At 45.5% G+C, this 20427-nt stretch overlaps 1 protein-coding gene and 1 non-coding gene across 2 annotated transcripts; both read left to right on the forward strand.

Moving 5' to 3' along the window:
* The first annotated feature begins 216 nt into the window (after positions 1-216).
* Positions 217-20374, forward strand: Trim54 (tripartite motif containing 54). The gene is made up of 9 exons (XM_020154799.2): positions 217-384; positions 15468-15640; positions 16148-16319; positions 17782-17877; positions 18990-19223; positions 19463-19485; positions 19595-19719; positions 19837-19929; positions 20234-20374. Exons 1-9 carry the CDS (start codon positions 217-219, stop codon positions 20242-20244), a joined length of 1095 nt encoding a protein of 364 aa, XP_020010388.1. The 3' UTR covers positions 20245-20374.
* Positions 809-971, forward strand: LOC141415111 (U1 spliceosomal RNA). The gene has a single exon (XR_012440138.1). It is a non-coding gene; the product is annotated as a U1 spliceosomal RNA (small nuclear RNA).
* Positions 20375-20427: the final 53 nt, after the last annotated feature.

Consider the following 20427-nt stretch of genomic DNA (forward strand, 5'->3'; position numbering starts at 1 on the left):
TGCTTGGTGAGGGTGCTGAGCAAGAAGTAGAAAGAGAAGTATCAGGAGAGAGCCAGGGGCGAGGTGAGCTGTTAGAGGAAGGGACAGGAGACACAGCAGTGCTATTTCAAGAAGGAACAACAGAAGGGAACCTAAGAATTCACAGCCGGTCTGAAGTGAAGGCAGCAGGGTGCAGAGGCAGTGAAAGAAGGCCAGAGTGAGCACGAGCGCTGCGGGATGAACTTCACAGTGGGTTTCAAGCCGCTGCTTGGGGATGCACACAGCATGGACAACCTGGAAAAGCAGCTCATCTGCCCCATCTGCCTGGAGATGTTTTCCAAGCCCGTGGTGATCCTGCCCTGCCAGCACAACCTTTGCCGCAAGTGCGCCAACGACGTCTTCCAGGTGGGCCCAAGGATGGGGAGGCCAGGTCAAGTGGTGCAGACTGCAGGCACCCCCCAAGTGACAGGTAGAGTCCTGGGAGGCAGGTGGGGCTGCTGTGTCTGAGGAGCAGGAGAGCTGGGGTCCTGGGATCCCAGAGTAAGCATGAGTCAGCAGCTGCCCCGAGGCTGGCAAATGCCTGTGCCCACAGCAGTTAGAAGGTAGGATTCAGAGGGGACAGAGGACCAGTAGAAACTGGGAGGGCATGGGACTGCAGTGGGCTTTGTAGGAGCCTGAGCTAGACTCGGTGTGCTATTGGTTTTAGACTTTGAGATTGTTATGGAAAGTCTGGTGAAGAGATCTGTGAAATGCTGAACCCCTAATAACAATAAACCTTGTGAGAAAGCCCACAATGGTAGTAGAACTATTTGTAATTAACACAAAGCTCATACTTGCCTGGCAAGGGAGATACCATGATCACAAAGGTGGTTTTCCCGGGGCAGGACTTATCAATGCACTTCCAATGTGCTGACCCCTGTGATTTCCCCAATTGTGGGAAACTCTGCTGCATCATTTGTGGTAGTGGGGGACTGTGTTCGCACTCTCCCTTGATAATAAATAAATAAACAATAACAAAGCAAAACTCAAGGCTTTGCCTTCCATGTTGGGGGGCAAAATTAGACATAATGATGGGCAACAGACATGGAATTCTCCCCAACATCAGTGCATGCCTGTGACCCTTCCAGACTCAGTAAAGAGGCCTACAGGCTAAAAGATACTGAGGATACTAGACAAGCAGACAGAAAGTAAGAAGAAAGTATACTTCCCAGAAGGGCAGCCAGTTTGGGTTTATTATGGTCATGGGGCCAAACATAGCTAAGCAAAGTCACAGGTAATCATTTTGGCCACTGATTTTAAAAATCAAAGGCATGCACCAGAAGGGTTTATCATGAGCTTGCTTTCCTGCCCTGTGCCACTGGTGGAGGTTCTAGGAGGCTCTAGAATGGCTTAGAGGTCAGAGAGAATGAGGGGAAAAGGTGTACACACAGACACGGGAACTTGCAGAGGGAGCATCAACAACAGAATTCTTCATCTGTATCAAAAAGTATGAGGAAATATGTCAAGCTTTTCTCCTGCTCTTTCTTCTCTTCTTCCTCTTCCTCCTTATGCTGAGGATTGAACCCAGCACCTGTGCATGCTATGCAGATGCTCTACCATTGAGCTACACCCCTAGCCTCAACACAAATTTTCAACTAAGAAAATACTTCTCCTTTAGGTTTGTTGGGTCAGCATGTTTGTGGGAGAAAGAATGGGGCGGCTAAATCAGCTATCACCACAATATATCCTTAACCCCCCTGCCTTACCCCTCGTCTGACTTCTTTTTGCCAGCTTCACTGAGTGCCCAACAATCTGCAGTCTCTCCTGACATCTTCCTGTCCAAGGCTCCCTTCTGCCTCCTTTTCTTCAGAGTCTCCAAATCTACTATTACTTGGCTTGAGAGTCCTAGATTTCCCTGTGTGGGGCCTAGACTGAGTGTTATGTCTGTTCATCCCAGGCTTTGAGTCTTGTGTGAGAGTCTATGCCTTGTCTACCACCTTGGTTTTTCTTTTGATCTAAGTAAGTGATGAATCTTTCAGGCTGAGATGCATGGGAGAGAATGGCAGAAAAATTTTGCCATTCTTCCAGGTGCCGATGGCTCACGCCTATAATCCTAGCTACTCAGGAGGCAGAGATCAGGAGGATCACAGTTCAAAGCCAGTCCTGGATAAATAGTTCAGGAGAACTTATCTTCAAAAAACCCATCACAAAAGAGGGCTGGTGGAGTGGGCTCAAGTGATAGAGCACTGCCTAGCAGTGCCACACACAAACACAAAGTCCATTCTTTCTCATGGACTTACAGTGAAACTTCTCTCATTAGAATCTAAAACACATGAAGTCAAAGAGAAGTTTGGAAAACTAAGGTAATATGCCCTATAAAGAGTGACCAAAATGTTAAAGTGTAAGCCACATGGTATTGTCTGGGCAACAGGACCCAGGCAAAGGTCATACACAGAGGCTAAAGGGTATTTAAGTGTCCTCCCCTGCAGTCCTCTATATCTAGGCACACTATTTGGGCTCCAAGACGCTTGCTCTAGAATACTGATCTAGGCCCAGAGAGCCCAGGAATAGTTTGAGTCAAACCCCATACAAGAGCTAGGTACAGTGACAAATGCCTGTAGTCCCAGCTACTAGGGAGGCTAATGAGGGAGAATCACTGAAGCCCATGAGTTTGAGGATAGCTAGGGAATACAATGAGACCCCCCCATCTCAAGCCAACAAAAGAAAACCAAAAGCCCTAGCCACACGCAGACTATTCAAGAGGTAACACGATCTAGGGCTATGGAATGGCTGCACCTTTGAAGTCGCAAAGCACCCAGCCCCCCCAGCAGCACAGTGAACAGCTCATTCTCTTGTTGCTTTATTTTGAGGGTCTGGGGGAGGCCGACCCAGTTATCCAGCTGCACCTATGTCTATATCTCAGCAGATCTTAGCAGCTCTCGGTCTGAAAGATGAGCATATTTAGTTTTTCACACATTGCCTCCACATTTTGACACCTCTGGGCATAATCAGATTGTGTGTTTTCTAAGGATGGTGACAAGAATAGAACTTTTGGTTCTTCTATCTTCAAACCACTTAGGCAGAAAACCTTTAGAACATTGCCTCGAAAGTTAACAGTTATGAAAGTGACACCAGTATACCATATTTAAAATTTCATATGTACATTTTTTTTCAAACACCATAGGCATTTATATCATGAAAAATAAATCTGCTACTAACCTCTGACCCTCAATTCCCTTCACCAGCTAGAAGAACCATTACCAACTTTCTTGGGAATCCTTCCAGAAAGTTCCTTGTGTAGGCACATACTTTGATTAGACTAAATTCCTTACTCCTCGTGTGATTGTTCTATATCACACATTGAGCTCTGTGTCTTCCGTTTATTTATTTATTGTGGTACTGAAGCTTGAACTCAGGGCTTCATGCCTGCTAAGCAGGCGCTCTAATCACTTGAGCGCCTCTAATCACTTGGTGGAGAGCCACTCCACCAGCTCTCTTTAGTTTTGGATATTTTTGAGATAGTGCCTTGAACCACAATCCTTATAGCCTTTGCCTCCTGAGTGGTTAGGATTACAGGTGTGAGCCATGGATGCCTGGCCTGTGTCTTCCACTTTATTTTATTTATATTATTATTATTATTATCATTATTATTGCAGTACTGGGGCATGAATTCAGGGCCTTCACCTTGAGCCACTCCACCAGCCCTGTTTTTAATGGGCTTTTTTGAGATAGGTCTCGTGGAACTATTTGCCCAGGCTGGTTTTGAACCTTGATCCTCCTGATCTCTTCCTCCTGAGTAACTAGGATTACAGGCATGAGCCACCAGCATCCAGCCAGTGTCTTCCATTTTAAAAGCTGTATAGTGACCCATGGTTATGACCAGATCATTGTCTAATCCATCCTCTAAAACATTTAGACGTCTCCAGTGTCAGCTGTCCTAAAAACTGCCATGATAGACAACAAATGAGAATTTTAGATAATTGTGATTTGATAAGATGAGGTTAACTACTCAGCCAGGAAGTCAAATTTGAAAAGTTAGAACATTTTAATTGGAAATGTTTAACAAGATTAAAGGTTTAGGAGGAATTCATCCCTAATCCTGCTTCACTCAATCCAGTTTTTTTCATTTTCACATATTACTTTCAAGCCCCCGTCTCCATACACATTTTACACAGTTGCCATTATAATTATCTTTAGAGCTGTATCACATCTCCCTCTTTTTCTCCGAAGTGAAACAGAAAACAGAAAAATATGACATTAAGCCCCTCTAATTTCTCCCTCCCTTTTTCCCCACACTTGTACCCACTCAGTTACTAAGAATTTTGACTAGAGCAAAGCTGTTGGTGTGAGAATTTGACGCAAACATCTTCCCATGTGTTTCTGTATTCGTGAACTCTATTTACATCTAAACTACTTTAAAGCAAGCCTTCAGTTGATTTTCATACCTGCCCCCGCTTGCTGTGGGCACTTGTATCTGAGCTGCAGCCTGTTGTTCAGCAGAAGGGCAGAGGTGGGTGTGAGAAGGTTGCTCAAAGGCAGCTTCTCTGGAGGAGGTCCAGTGAGGGAGGGACTTACAGAGGGACTCTGGAGAAAGAGGCTTCTTCTCCAATGAAAGGGAGGCTAGGAAAGAGACAACCTCGGTTTCACTCTGGCCCAATTCTAGCTCTCTTTTGTTCAGCATCAGGACCCGTTGTCATCAGGTACAGGCTCCCATCAGACTGCTCCCACCACATCCACCAGCCCTACCTTGGCAGGTCTCCTTCATGAGAAATTGGCTCACTGAAATTCTGTGTGTTGTGTTTAACCTTGTAGCAGGGCTTGGGATCTTTCCTGTAGGGAAGAAACTTGGTTTCATGGAAACAAAAACCTCTACTGAGACTTAGCACTCCTGGCTTCTTCTCCCACGTCTTTCTCTGGTAATTTGCCGCAACATGTAAAGCAAGAGGCTATTTTGCCTCTTCTCCTGTTCTCACATCTTTAGATTAAAAGGGTGTTTTAAACAGATCTTAACATCCTTGTAACTCTAACAATCTGGCTTCACAGACACAAAAGTGATGATTATGGTTGGCCAAGTTTAAGGCTTTCCATCCTGTCTCCAGGGTCCTCACTCTGCCCACTTCTGTTTATCATCCCTACTTTTAGCAGTTGGGCTCTGTTTATCACCCTTGGGCCCAGGCCCTTCCTATGCTGTCAGCCTTGGCTAACCCTCCTCTCAAAATCCCTCTGATACCAACAGCCCAGCTTTTACCCAAGCCTGACTCTTCTAAGACTCTGCAACTTTTCTAAATGTCTGGTCTTCTGCTCACCCTGTTCCCATAGTTTCTCCATTTGCCAAGGGTCTGGCTCACAGAACTTGCATGGCCAACTGCTCATCATTGGCCAGGCCATCATGTTGGGATAGGTAGCCTCCAACAACCTGCCTTGCATCCTGGGCCTGTGCCCAACATTAGTACTCTCTAGTAGCCAGGGAAGAGAGAAAACACTGCAGTACAGATTTGCCAGAGTAACTGCATTTACAGAGCATCTCTCTAGAGGGAACATTTCTATTAGATGCTATGGAACATCACAAAGGAGCTAGAAGGCATCCCGCAGCTTACAAGACAGACAGCTCATAGCACGGAACTACGCTAAAACTTCAAACAGAGCCTAGAATTAAATTCCACTCAATTTTTCCATTCCCTTTTTGTTTTTCATGATGCTGGGGTTCTAGCCTAGTAATGCATGCTAAGCATATATTCTACCACCAAGCTATTACCACCCAGCCCTGTTCCATCCATTTTATCCTTCATAGTGAAGAAAGAACAGTTATCTCATGCCCTGGAGTTCTGTTTTTTATTTTTAAGGTCTAGATTAGGATTGCTAATATTTCTTTTGTGTTCATTCAATGTTTTAAAATGATAGAGTACCTTGACAAACATGATTCCATTTGAATTAAGTAGAATGGATGTTATCTCCATTGTATAGGGGAGAACACAGGAAACAGGTTACAGTCACACAAAGAAAGGGACAGGGTAGGGACATAAATCTAGGCGTCCTGCTCTGTTTCTTAGAGTGATGGAATTTCCTCTACATACCATGTCATTGGCACATGGAATTTTACCTTATGGTGCTGGCTCCCTTGTGTAAATGTGACATTTAGGGAAAGAACAAGTCATTTGTGTATACAATTGAGCCAATCAGTTATTTCTTCATCTTGAAACAGAAAGATAAACATAAGTGGAAGATAAGATTTTGCTATCTGGACACTAATCGGCAGAGAGCTTTAGCCCAGAGTAGAGACAGTCAGCCATGATGATGTGTTCAGGAGGTTGCCATCTGTGCCCCAGAGTCTAAACTCCTTTTTGTGATGAGAAAATTTAGGGACTTACAGGGCAGAGAGTAATTTTTTTTGTGTGCCATGGACCCATCTGTCAGTCTGTAAGATGTATGGATCCCTTCTAAGAACACTATTTTAAAATGCAGTGATTATAAAGGAAGCTGATCCCAGCAGAATACAGCCTGCATTCTCAACAGAAGTGATGTGGCCTCCAAGAGAACAAGATTTGACTCTTGAAAGGGAGCAAAAATCTTACTGTCTTATGTACAAAGTGCAAGCAAGCATACTGTATAGAAACAGACCACATATCTGTGGTGTTAACATTTAATGGGAAGAGGAGCTAGTGAGTGGAAATGTCTAAAAAGACCCCAGAAGAAGACAACACTGAGATATAATTACTAAAAGATTTAAAGCATGTTTGATAGACTAATATGTGTACTTTCTTGGTTAGCACATTAAGTAACACGCTAATCTAGCAGTGGGCCTAATCACTACTGTAACTTAGAAGTAGTGATAGGTGTAAACTGTTTTTTGAGATGTCAGCAATAACTGTAATGTGAGATGAAAACAACTGATTTCTGTTAGTGACAAAGTCAAAGGTACTGCTGCAACTGCAGTGGTTTGTAGCAAGCATTCACCATGGAGGGAAAATGCTTAATTTCTGCTAATGTTAGTGAAAGTAAAGATGTACTTTTTCCCATCTGAGTTCATGGGCTCCCTAAACTCTGTTCATGGTTCTTTTGGGGGTCAGTGGCCCCTAGGCTAAGTGCTCCTGCACTAGAGGCACCGGCATCTTCCCAAGCACCTAGGCTTGCAACTTCAGAATCGTATTTGACTCTTACTTCTCCCTAGAATGGCATATCCAAGTGACTGGCCAGTCTTACTAAAGCCACCTCTGAAGAAGACTTACTAAAGCCAGTCTTCTCAGAATTGCTGCTGATGGGCCCTGTGACTGGCATTGACTGTGGCACTTTCTTCCTATCTGATTCTTGCTTTTAGTCTCTCTCTTCCCTTCCATCTATCCACATTACCTCTATTAGATTAATATTTACTCCCTTTTTTACTCAGTTTAGAAATCCAAACCACAAGGCCAGATGTGGAGGTACATGCTTATGATCCCAGCACTCAGGAGGCTGAGGCAGGAGGATAAAGAGTTTGAGGCCAGCCTGGGCAATATAGTGAGATCCTGTGCAAGGAAGAAAGGAAGGAAGAAAGGAAGAAAGGGAGGGAGGGAGGGAGGGAGGGAGGGAGAAATCCACCTATAAAATCACGTTTATATCCTTAAACATAAATTCATATACTGTTTTTTTTTTTTTTTTTTTTTTTGTGGTACTGTGGCCTGAACTCAGGGAGTTCATCTTGAGGCACTCCACCAGCCCTATTTTTGTGATAGGTTTTTTTGAGATAGTGTGTCTCAAACTATTTGCCCAGGCTTGCTTCGAACTGCAAACCTTCTGATCTCTGCCTCCTGGGCAGCTAGGATTACAGGCCTGAGCCACCCGCGCCTAGCTTGTTCATATTCTTAAACATCCAGTTCTTTGAATAAACCCAGTTCTTCAGGGGTCTCCTAAGCAGTGTTTTCTCTTGATTGTGATTATGGGACTCTAGCGCCCCCTATTGTTCATGTCATTGCATTTTTTAAAAATACAAAGTTTTTGTTTTGTTTTTTTTGTTTTTAACAAACTTCAGAGTTCTTGTAGGAAATTTGGAAGGAAGTGGGGCACGGAGGAAGAGGGAGAGAGGAGGGAGAGAGAGGGAGAGAAATGGTGTCATCTTTTGTTTATCTTCCCTTAAATAACTTTAATCCACTGTTACATAGCTGAGTGTCAGGCTCTGGTTTCTTTTCTCTGTGAAGGGATCATGTTTGGTTCCTCATGACCCTTTGACTTTAAAAAACAAAGCAAAAAACCTATCTTTGCCTGAAACTCCATTCTTCAATTGGCCTAAATCTTCTTGTATCTGACAAAGTAGAATACTTTTGGCACAGATTGTGAAGTCAGAGTGCCTGAGTTCAAACATCATCAGCTCTGCCATCTATATTAGCTGATGGTCATGTGCAATGTTTTAAACTTATCTGGGCCACAATTCTCTCATGTTTGGAATGGGGTTGGTAATAGTACCTACTTCAGAGAGTTGAGATGAGGATTGAGTGAATTAATACAAATAAAAGATTTAGGCTAGGTGTGGTAATCCTGTAATCCCAGCCAATTGGGAGGTGGAAGCAGGAGTTTGATCCTCCAAAATCAGGAATTTGTCCAGCCAGGGAAAGTCAGCTCGACCTATCACAAAAACAAAATGCAAACAAAAAATAGGCAAAATGCAAATACACAAAAAATAAAAAGGGCTGAAGGTATGGCTCAAGTGGTAGGGCACTTCATGTATGAGGTCCGGGGTTCAATCCCAGTACTACAATAACAGCAAATAAGACTTAGATTGCAAAAAAATGCAATGGTAATGACGGACACATAGCGATGTTCCATCAGCTTTGCTGTAAGCTAGGGTAAATGTTCATCCTCTCCACCATCTTCACAAGAAGACTTTGAGGATTAAATCTGATGTCTGGGAAGCCCTGTAACACCAATGCTTGACACACAGGCTGTGTAAACATCCGCCGGATGTTAAAATGTATTTCCCTGCACTTGTACCTCAGGGAGGGGGAGGTCCAGGGAGGGACGGTGGCTGAGACGAGGCTACCCAAGTGTGTTTTTGCTCTGGGATAGAGGACCCCTTTTCTCTCTTCAAGCATTTACTGAGCATTTCTACATGCTTGCCAGCTCTAATCAAATGTGAGGATGATGCTGCCAGGAGCTCACAGACACCTCCTTAGCTGCTTAGAGTCTAAACGTGGAGGGTAATTGTAGTAATTGTATCAAGCAGATGAGCACTTGTGACCACACCCTGTAACACCTTTCCTAAACTCCTCAGCAGTCACACAATTCTAAAATGAAGTCTGAGCAGGACAGATGCACAAACCCAGCCTTGAATAATCTCGAACCCATCTGTTCCAGCTTTATGATGGGTTTCTTATGATTCTCAAGATATCCCAAGAAAAACGTGATATTTATAGAATATGCCAGTTACTCTCCCCAAGCTAAGCTGCCCACTTCACAGTGGGACCACATTCCTTGTCTATGAAACTTGTCATGGGACTCTTGACTATGTACAGGGGTTCCTCATCTCTATAATCCCAGCTACTTGGGAGGCAGAGGCAGGAAGATTGCAGTCTAAGGCCAACCCCACTGGCAAAAGCACGAGACCCTATCTGAAAAATAGCTACAGCAAAAAGGGCTGAGGCTGTGGCCAAAGTGATAAAGTGATGCCTAGCAAATACGAGGCCCTGAGTTCAAACCCCAGTATGGCCAAAAAAAAAAAAAAGAATTTAAAGAGTTTCATGGAACCCAGTTGTAGGAAATATATATAAATATGCAAGGTCAAAGGTGACTGCTGTCTCCATTGTTACTGGAAGATCAGAGCAGCTGTCTCCATTCTTGCATCTGGCTAGCGAAGAATAGTAAAAAGTATAGTTTATTAAGAATAGAACAGTTTAAAAATAGAAAGACGCTTTCAGCAGTGAAAGTGAGTTTTCTCAGAAAGAGAAGTCCACAACAACAATTTCCACCCTGGCACAGGTAATATCAAGTGTAAGGGACTAGAAGTATCAAGTCCCCGATTCAGGACCATCCTTGGGGAGTGATTGACATGAAAGCTGTGACAGTATTACATGTCTCAAGAGTTGTTCTGAGCATGCAATTTCCCATGAGCACCTAAAAAAACCCATTGTGAGGGATGGGGGAGGGGCTGTGGCTTCAGTGGTAGAGTACCTGCCCAGAAAGAAACGTGAGGCCCTGACTTCAAACCCCAATACTGCAAAAAAAAAAAAAAAAAAAGAACTTTATGGGCTGAGGGTGTGTCTTAAGTGGCAGGCACCTGCCCTATCTGGCAGGTGTTAAACCCTGAGTTCAAACCCCAGTACTACCAAAAGCAAAACATAACAAAACTTTTTTGGGAGTCGGAGTAGAAAATATGCGATTACAACTGGATTACAATGACATGTTAATAGATCCACAGGTAACTTTTGGTCACTCCAGCTGGTTTGAGCTGGAGCCTGGTAGTGTTTTGACAGCCTCTGAATTTTTTTTATGACTGGACAGGATGATACATGTAATTTAGTGTAACTGATTGTTTTATCCCTAGAGATCAATGTATTGCTAGGCATGAGCCAAACACTCCCTTAGCTTTCCTTGGCTAACTGCTTGTGTTTACCTCTTACCTCACATTTCCCCTTCCACACACACACTCACAAGAACCAGAAACCTAAAGAATGCTCATTAGAGCTCCCCTTTGCGCGTGCTATTGCTCATGTCCTACTGCTGCCCCACCCTCATCCATTACTCTTGAGGAGTGCTTGGTCTTCCAGTTGGTTAGGATTAGGTTCTGCTGTCTGTGGCAGAAAGCCTAAAATAACAGTGGCTTGAGAGACTAAGGATTTGCGTCAGTGAAGAGCACATGCTTAGTGTGCACAAGGCCCTGGGTTTGCTCTCCAGTGTGTACACACACACACAGCACCAACACACAAATTTTTTTTTTTGTGCGTGTGCATTTCTTTTTTTTTTTTTTTCATTTTTCTTTTATTATTCATATGTGCATACAAGGCTTGGTTCATTTCTCCCCCCTGCCCCCACCCCCTCCCTTACCACCCACTCCACCCCCTCCCTCTCCCCGCCCAATACCCAGCAGAAACTATTTTGCCCTTATTTCTAATTTTGTTGTAGAGAGAGTATAAGCAATAATAGGAAGGAACAAGGGTTTTTGCTAGTTGAGATAAGGATAGCTATACAGGGCATTGACTCACATTGATTTCCTGTGCGTGGGTGTTACCTTCTAGGTTAATTCTTTTTGATCTAACCTTTTCTCTAGTACCTGTTCCCCTTTTCCTCTTGGCCTCAGTTGCTTTAAGGTAACTGCTTTAGTTTCTCTGCATTAAGGGCAACAAATGCTAGCTAGTTTTTTAGGTGTCTTACCTATCCTCACCCCTCCCTTGTGTGCTCTCGCTTTTATCATGTGCTCAAAGTCCAATCCCCTTGTTGTGTTTGCCCTTGATCTAATAATGTCCGAATATGAGGGAGAACATACGATTTTTGGTTTTTTGAGCCAGGCTAACCTCACTCAGAATGATGTTCTCCAATTCCATCCATTTACCAGCGAATGATAACATTTCATTCTTCTTCATGGCTGCATAAAATTCCATTGTGTATAGATACCACATTTTCTTAATCCATTCGTCAGTGCTGGGGCATCTTGGCTATTTCCATAACTTGGCTATTGTGAATAGTGCCGCAATAAACATGGATGTGCAGGTGCCTCTGGAGTAACAGTCTTTTGGGTATATCCCCAAGAGCCAACACACAAATTAACAGTGGCTTGAAAAGGCAGGAATTTGCTTTTCTCCAAAGCAGTCCAGGACTGCCCTCCGAAGAGCCTGCTCCTTTTATCTTGTTGTCATTCTCAACCTGTGTCTATGACCTCATGGCTCAAGATGGCTGTTAGCTGGAGTCATTCCAAGTACATTCCATTATTCAGCAGAGAGGAGAAAAGAGGAGAAGTAGTGGCAGACTGTCCTATTAAAGATAATTCCTAGGCTGGGCACAATGGCTCATTTCTGTAATCCTAGCTACTTGGCAAGCAGAAATTGGGAAGATCTCAGTTTGAGGCCAGCCCCAGGGAAAAAGTCATCAATACACCCATCTCAACCAATAAGCTGGGCATGGTGGTACATGCGTATCATCCCAGCTATGGGAGGCTGGGGTAGAGGAAGGCACAAACAGGAGGATCAAGGTCCAGGCCTAAATACTCAGTAAAAAGAACAACGCTGGAGGTATCACAATACCCGACTTCAAACTATATTACAAAACAATAGCAATAAAAACAGCATGGTACTGGCACAAAAACAGACATGAAGACCAGTGGAACAGAATAAAGGACCCAGCTATGAAGCCACATGACTATAACCAACTTGTCTTTGATAAAGGCGCTAAAAATATACGATGGAGAAAAGACAGTCTCTTCAACAAAAACTGCTGGGAAAATTGGTTAGCAGTCTGCAAAAAACTGAAACTAGATCCATGTATATCACCCTATACCAAGATTAACTCAAAATGGATCAAGGATCTTAATATCAGACCCCAAACTCTAAAGTTGGTACAGGAAAAAGTAGGAAATACTTTGGAACTAATAGGTATAGGCAAGGACTTCCTCAATGGAACCGCAGCAGCACAGCAACTAAGAGATAGCATAGATAAATGGGACTTCATAAAACTAAAAAGCTTCTGCTTAACGAAATGGTCTCTAAACTGGAGACCACCCACAGAGTGGGAGAAAATATTAGCCAGCTATACATCAGACAAAGGACTGATAACCAGAATATATAAGGAACTTAAAAAACTAAACTCTCCCAAAATTAATGAACCAATAAAGAAATGGACAAGTGAACTAAATAGAACTTCCTCAAAAAAACAAATTCAAATGGCCAAAAAACACATGAAAAAATGCTCACCATCCCTAGCAATAAAGGAAATGCAAATTAAAACCACGCTAGGATTCCACCTCACCCCTGTTAGAACAGCCATCATTAGCAATACCACCAACAACAGGTGTTGGCGAGGATGGGGGGGTGGGCTGTTGGTGGGAATGTAAACCAGTACAACCACTCTGGAAAAAAATTTGGAGGCTACTTAAAATTCTAAACATTGATCTACCATGTGATCCAGCAGTACCACTCTTGGGGATATACCCAAAAGAATGTGACACAGGTTACTCCAGAGGCACCTGCACACCCATGTTTATTGCACCACTATTCACAATAGCCAAGTTATGGAAACAGCCAAGATGCCCCACTACTGACGAATGGATTAAGAAAATGTGGTATCTATACACAATGGAATTTTATGCAGCCATGAAGAAGAATGAAATGTTATCATTCGCAGGTAAATGGACAGAACTGGAGAACATCATTCTGAGTGAGTTTAGCCTGGCCCAAAAGACCAAAAATCGTATGTTCTCCCTCATATGTGGACATTAGATCAAGGGCAAACACAACAAGAGGATTGGACTTTGATCACATGATAAATCGAGAGCACACAAGGGAGGTATGAGGATAGGTGAGACACCTAAAAAACTAGATAACATTTGTTGCCCTCAATGCAGAGAAACTAATGCAGATACTTTAAAGCGACAGAGGCCAATAGGAGAAGGGGACCAGGAACTAGAGAAAAGGTTAGTTTGAGAAGAGTTAACTTAGAAGGTAACACACATGTACAGGAAAGCAATGCGAGTCAACTCCCTGTATAGCTATCCTTATCTCAACTAGCAAAAACCCTTGTTCCTTCCTATTATTGCTTATACTCTCTCTTCAACAAAATTAGAGATAAGGACAAAATAGTTTCTGCCTGGTAGCGAGGGGTTAGCGGGGTAAGGGAGGGGGATGGGGGGATAAGGGAGGGGGCAGAGTTAAAGAGGGAGAAATGACCCAAACCTTGTATGCACATATGAATAAAATAAAAAATTAAAATTAAAAAAATATTTTTAAAAAAATTAGGAGAATATTAAAAAAGAAAAAAAAAAAGGTCCAGGCCTACCCCAGGCAAAAACTGGGCAAAAATGCGAGACCCTGTTCAGAAAATAACTAAAGCAAAAAAGGGCTGGGTTAAATGGTAAAGAACCTGCCTAGCCAGAGGGAGGCCCTGAGTTCAAACTCTAATATCACAAAAAAGAAAAAAAAAAAGATACTTCCTAAAAATTGCACAAAACATTTCCATCTACATCCCAGACATAATCACCTGGCCATACACAGCTGGAAGGGAGACTTGGATGTGCAGCAGTCTTTATACCACGTCTTGCTAAAACTCAGGGACTGTTACTGAAGAAGAGGTGAACATCTGGAAATGATAAGCAATCTGCCAGGCTCCCACCTCTGCTTCTCTCCACAACTGATTCTTTTCTCCACAAATCTGTAGACCAGCCTTCTCTGTTCATAGTCTCTGACCCGTACACCTTCTGGGGTGGTCATGATATCAGGTCTTAGCCCAATTTTGCAGGTCTTTTCAGTTCCAAAGCAGCACAAGGTACAGCCAGCTCAGCCTCTGTATCCTACTGTAAATTCCAGAAGAGAACACTTGGTTGCTTCTGCTGGGTCAGGTGATCACCTCAGCTCTGAACCAGTCAGCTGTGGCCAGGAACTTGGCCTTTAGGATGGGATGGAGCAGTTCTCTAAGTGGAGAGTGCAAGTGTCTCTGCTAAGCCTTTGTCCAGCTTTACCTTGACAATGTCCTTCCCACTAGGTACAGTTGCCTGCTTGTCCTCAGGACAGCAGTGTATTTTATATCTTTACCCCAGAGCCTGGCAACAATCTGGCACCCTCAATTTTGAGGGTAAAACAAACAATCTATTGTAGTCCTTAGCTAGGTGCTGGTGGCTCACACCTATAATCCTAAGACTCAGGAGGCAGAGATAAGAAAAAACCAAGGTTTCAGATCAGCCCAGGCAAATAGTTTACAAGACTCTATCTTGGACATACCAGCACAAAAAAGAGCTGGTGGAGTGGCTCAAGTGGTAGAGCACCTAATAACAAGTGTGGTGAGGTGCTGAGTTCAAACCCTAGTACCACCAAAGCAAAACAACAACAATGCAGTCCTTGACAGATTTACAGAAGAAAAAAAAGGGAAAAGGGCCAGGGCACCACAAGGACCAGCGCTCCTGACCTCCAGGGCCTGAAGCAATTTCCCAGAATTACCCAGCTAGGTTTAGTTTCTCTGCCCAGCTGTTAAATACTCACACTGTGCACACCCCTGCACAGAACTACAGAGTATCTTTCCCAGATGTGGCCCATGAGGGCCTCAGGCTAGAGGATACTTGCTGTACCACTCAGAGTCCCTTCCCTGCCTTAGCCTTACTTTCTAAGCTCCAAACTGGGCCCCTTTGATGTCCTATCCTGACTAAGCTCAGCCTGGTTGAAAATAGGCAAGATGTGAAACAAGCCCCATAGCCATCTGCCCCGAGCTGCTCTCAGGAAAGGGCTGCTGTGGAAAAGAGCTAATGATCCCCTCTATTCTTCTACTCCTGAGTCCTACCACCTTTCTTCTTGCCTCCCCCCAGTTCCCTCATGTCTCTATGTGTCTCTTCTCTCCTGTCCCCCCAGGCCTCGAACCCTCTGTGGCAGTCCCGGGGCTCCACTGCTGTGTCTTCAGGAGGCCGCTTCCGCTGCCCATCTTGCAGGCATGAGGTCGTCCTGGACCGACACGGGGTCTATGGCCTGCAGCGAAACCTGCTAGTGGAGAACATCATTGACATTTATAAGCAGGAGTCCTCCCGGTGAGCTGGCAGGGCCTCTCACCTCTCCAGTAGGGAGGGCTGCAACTCAGCCAGGGAACCACCAGAGCCAGAAGGGAGGGATGGAAGCAGAACCTGCTCTTCAGTTTAGAGATGAGAGACTGGCCCTGGGCAAGAGGATGGGTGGGGCTTGTCCTAAGTCACCCAGGGAAGGTGGTCTCTGCTTCCCTGGCCAGAGCTTCATCCTCAGCCTCTCCTCCTGGGGTAGGGCTGCAGTCTACCTGCAAGAGCCTCGACCTTGCTAGGCCTCCTTGACTTCCTGTATGGAACGTCCTTGCCTCTAGAATATGAATTCTTCTTGGATCTGGTCTCCTTTACCTCTGAGCTCCTTCTGTTCCCCAAATTGAAGTTGCTTGCTGGCTGGCCACAGCACTGGCTGCAGGGGCAGAGAAGGCAGTGGTGGTTGGTAGAGGCGGGCATATGCTTGGGACTACCCTCCTCCCTTTCCCCCCTCCCGGGCGTGGCCCCTGAACCTCACTGCTACTCCAGGCCACTGCACTCCAAGGCTGAGCAGCACCTCATGTGTGAGGAGCACGAGGATGAGAAGATCAACATCTACTGCCTGAGCTGCGAAGTGCCCACCTGCTCTCTCTGCAAGGTCTTTGGTGCCCACAAGGACTGCGAGGTGGCCCCACTGCCCACCATTTACAAACGCCAGAAAGTAAGAAGCAGGGGAGGGAGGGGAGCGAGGCCCGGGACAGGACCAGCCTCCTACTCCACTTGGTTGTAAGGTCTAGCAGATCAGGACTAAAGTTCCAGCTCTATGCTTGGCCCTGAGGAAGTTACTTGACCTCTCTGGTCCTCACTTCCTCACTTGTAAAACAGGGTTAAAATTCTGAGAATTGTTATAAGCATAAAATTAGATAATGGATGGAAGCAAAGCCCTTAGCACGGTGGACTAGATGCTCTCAAGGACCTCTCAGTAGCACACAATTAATTTCTACATAAAACATTTTAAAATTGGATTGGCTGGCACATAGGAAGTAGAGCGATCAGTGGGCAGGGAACAATGGTCAATAAAGGACACATTCCTTACCCTTGGGAACTCTGCTGCCATTGTATCTCTTTGAGCATCTCTTAGGTCAGGAGTCCACAGTCCACAGTCCCTCTCATCTTTCACTTCAAACCTTTGTGGAGACCCCTCAAGTAACTCGCTCCAGGCCAGTGCTTTGGGGTCCCAGTGAAGGTCTCTGGAGGGATCGAAACCTATTCAGATCTTCAGTCATCAATACTGAGCATCTCATACCAGATACTGAGTTGACTGAGGAGGAGTATCAGGACAAATAGCTATAATCTCAGATGGCCTGGGCTCCACAGTAGACCCTGTCTCAAATTTAAAAAAAGGTAGAATTTTTAGAAAGCCAAACAATAGAATATCAAAAAATAAAATAAATGACTTATTACAATGGTTAGCTGCTGCGGTACTTGGCAGGCGAGGCAAGAAGAGAACAAGTTCAAGCCAGCCTGTGTGCCATAGCAAGATCTGTCTCAAAACAACAATAAACAAACTGAACCATGCAGCTTTCACACAGAACCAAATAGATCTTTTAGAAATTAGAATATAAAACTATTGGACTAAAAATATCCAGTGGATGAATTAAGTGATAGATTTCTCTGAAGAGAGAAAGAGATTAGTGAACATGGCAAGAGGATTGGAAAAAAAACAAACACCCAAATCAGAATGTAGCAGCACTGGGAGATGAGAAAGTTGAGGGTAAGACAGTGTAACATAAGTCTTATCAGACTCCCAGAATGAGAGAATAAAGAGCATGGAGGAGAGGCAATGTTAACTGAATGAGTATTGTTAAGAATTTTTCAGAATCAATAGAAAACATGAATCTACAGATGAACCATCTAGTTGTGTTTGGTACATAATGGATATTTGGAGAATGTCTACCCTCTTTACATTTGATAGTGGAGGGCTTATTCTCTCCTCTGCCCTCTTAAATCCACAGAATTTACTTCCATATTTCTTAGACTTGAATGGTTCTAAGTCTTCTAGATCTGGGGGTGGAGTGTCTAGATCTGGGCAGTCTGCACCTAGGCAGTCCTGGGGGAGGAGTAAGAGGGCTACAGCTGCAGGCCATGAACTCCAGCTCTAAGAGCTGACCTGTGTGTGGCAGACTGAGCTCAGCGATGGCATCGCAATGCTGGTGGCAGGCAATGACCGCGTACAAGCTGTGATCACACAGATGGAGGAGGTGTGCCAGACTATCGAGGTGAGTCTGGACTGGGAGGAAGGAGGGAACACAAATGTGCTAATCTGGCAACCCCAGCTTTAAAAAAAGCAGCTGTCTGACTTTTGACCAGAACATTTCAGAGCTCTTGGAAGTGGTGGGGTGTGTTTAGCTAGGCTGCTGGGTTTGAATCCTAGCTTTCCTGGTCATTAGTTTTGTGACTTTGATCCAGTTACTAAACTTCTCTGTGCTTTGGTTTTGTTTGTTTTTAATTACACAAAACAGTGATGGTAAGGGAGGTGGACACAGGAGGATTTTGAGTTCCAGGCCAGCCCAGGCAACTTAGTGAGACTACTTAGTGAGTCTCTAAATAATAAATAAATAAATAAACAGCAAACAAGCAAGCTGGGTGTGGTACACATCTGTAATCCCTGCACTCAGAAGGGTGAGACAGCAGGATAGTGAACTCAAGGTCAGCCTCAAACAATAGTAATAGTAGCAATAATACATACATATATATATTTTTTTTGTGGCACTGGGGCTTGAATTCAGGGCCTACACCTTAAACCACTCCACAAACCTTTTTTGTGAAGGGTTTTTTTCAAGATAGGGTCTTGCAGAACTATTTTCTGGGCTGGCTTCGAACCGTGATCCTCCTGATCTCTGCCTCCTGTAGGATTACAGGCATGATCCACCTGTACCCGGCCAATGATAAAATTTAAAAATAGTGAAGATGGGTTGGTGGAGTGCCTCAAGTGGTAAGAGTGCCTGCCTAACCATTGTGAGGCTCTGGGTTCAAACCCCAGTGTCATACACACACAAAAAACCCACAAAAAACAAAAAAACAACCCACTGATGATGATAATTATATAATGGCTACCTTATTGGGTCTTTTTGAGAATTAAATGAAAATGAATACCAATCAAAACCAGGTCCAGGGATATAGATGGCACGTAGTGAAGCTACTTTGAAATGTGTTGTTACTGTTACTGTAGAGATCTGGGCAGGATTCTATCTCCTTAACTGATGGTGAGACCTGGCTCAGGTCACTTTCCTTCTTGTCTCTCTATGAGTTCCTCTAAGTGGGGAGCATCCTGCTTTCTCAGCCCTGGGGTCTCAGCCACACCTTCCTCATGCTCACTCTGGTCTTTCAGGACAACAGCCGCAGGCAGAAGCAGTTGTTAAATCAGAGGTTCGAGACCCTGTGCGCTGTGCTGGAGGAGCGCAAGGGTGAATTGCTGCAAGCACTGGCCCGAGAACAGGAGCAGAAGCTGCAGCGCGTCCGCGGCCTCATCCGTCAATACGGAGACCACCTGGAGGCCTCCTCTAAATTGGTGGAAACCGCCATCCAATCCATGGAGGAGCCACAAATGGCGCTCTACCTCCAGGTGGGCCCCCGGTGAGGACAGTAGCCACGTGCAATGGCTGGAGACCCAGGTTCAAGTTCTGTCTCTTGTACCCACCTGTCCCCACGGCCTTGACAAGTCACCCACTCTGCGCTCGTTTTCTCTTAAAGAATTGGGCTATGCATCCCCACCTACCCCGTAGGACTGTGGTAAGAATCCGAAAGGGGGCTTTGCCAGGGCTGGCCCAGTGCTCACTCTCACCCTCCTTTTCTCCCCTGCAGCAGGCCAAGGAGCTGATCAATAAGTGAGTAGGCGGCGTGGGGAGGGGAAGGAAAGGGCCGCGCGGTTTCTTCGGCTGGGAAAGGGCTTGAGGGTGCCCGGGCGCTTCCGCTGAGCCGCTGTGGCTGCTGCAGGGTCGGGACAATGTCGAAGGTGGAGCTGGCAGGACGACCTGAGCCAGGCTATGAAAGCATGGAGCAATTCTCCGTGAGCGTGGAGCACGTGGCTGAAATGCTGAGGACCATCGACTTCCAGCCGGGTGAGGGAACCAGGGAGGGAGGGAGGGACTACGTATTCAGGCCCTCCGTATGCGGGCAGGGGGGTGGCACGACGGTCCGAAAAACGGGGCTCCACCTCATCCGCCTCTTCCACCCAGGCGCTGCTGCGGAGGAAGAGGATGAGGAGGTGACATTGGAAGGAGATGAGGGCAGCGCAGGGCCAGAGGAAGAACGGCAGAGCGTTCCAGAAGGTGAGAGTGACCAAGAGGCTTGAGGTAGGGGCCTGGCCAGCACGCTCGTGTCCCCTTCGGTGATCGCCCTTCCTGCAGAACCAGGGCTGACTTGTCGCCGCCACTCCGTTTAAATGCCACCCAGAGGAGCGCCCCCTAGCGCTCGTAAAGGCACACGCTCTTTCTCACCATTCATTCCCCCTGGCCTTTGGCGACCAGGTTGGGTCCGCAAGTAGTGTTACCGGGGAAAGGCAGTGAGCTGGGCTGCGGGGCTGCCTTGTTCGTTTGGCGTACTCGTCCACCAAACTATCTTTCCCGGGCACAGGCCTGCACTGACCCGATCCCCGGTGGAGAGCCCGCGCGCCTTGCGCCAGGGTGGTGGAAGATCTGCGCAGAGACCACCGCACTGCCCAGCTCGGCACCTCACCTCGGGGAGGGCCTCAATAAAGGACTCTTGCGCCCCAGACCTGTATCTCCTTTCGCTGCCCATTCCTCAGCTTCAGGGGCGACCTCACCACC

The sequence above is a fragment of the Castor canadensis genome, chromosome 12, assembly GCF_047511655.1.
Source record: "Castor canadensis chromosome 12, mCasCan1.hap1v2, whole genome shotgun sequence".
Taxonomy (NCBI): Eukaryota; Metazoa; Chordata; class Mammalia; order Rodentia; family Castoridae; genus Castor; species Castor canadensis.

Excerpts from the sequence above, each read along its gene's own strand:
- Trim54 (XM_020154799.2), top strand. The coding sequence starts at position 217 with ATGAACTTCACAGTGGGTTTCAAGCCGCTGCTTGGGGATGCACACAGC. Across the intron at positions 17,878-18,989 it reads AGGTGTGCCAGACTATCGAG|GACAACAGCCGCAGGCAGAA; the intron begins GTGAGTCTGGAC and ends CTGGTCTTTCAG. Across the intron at positions 19,486-19,594 it reads GCCAAGGAGCTGATCAATAA|GGTCGGGACAATGTCGAAGG; the intron begins GTGAGTAGGCGG and ends TGGCTGCTGCAG.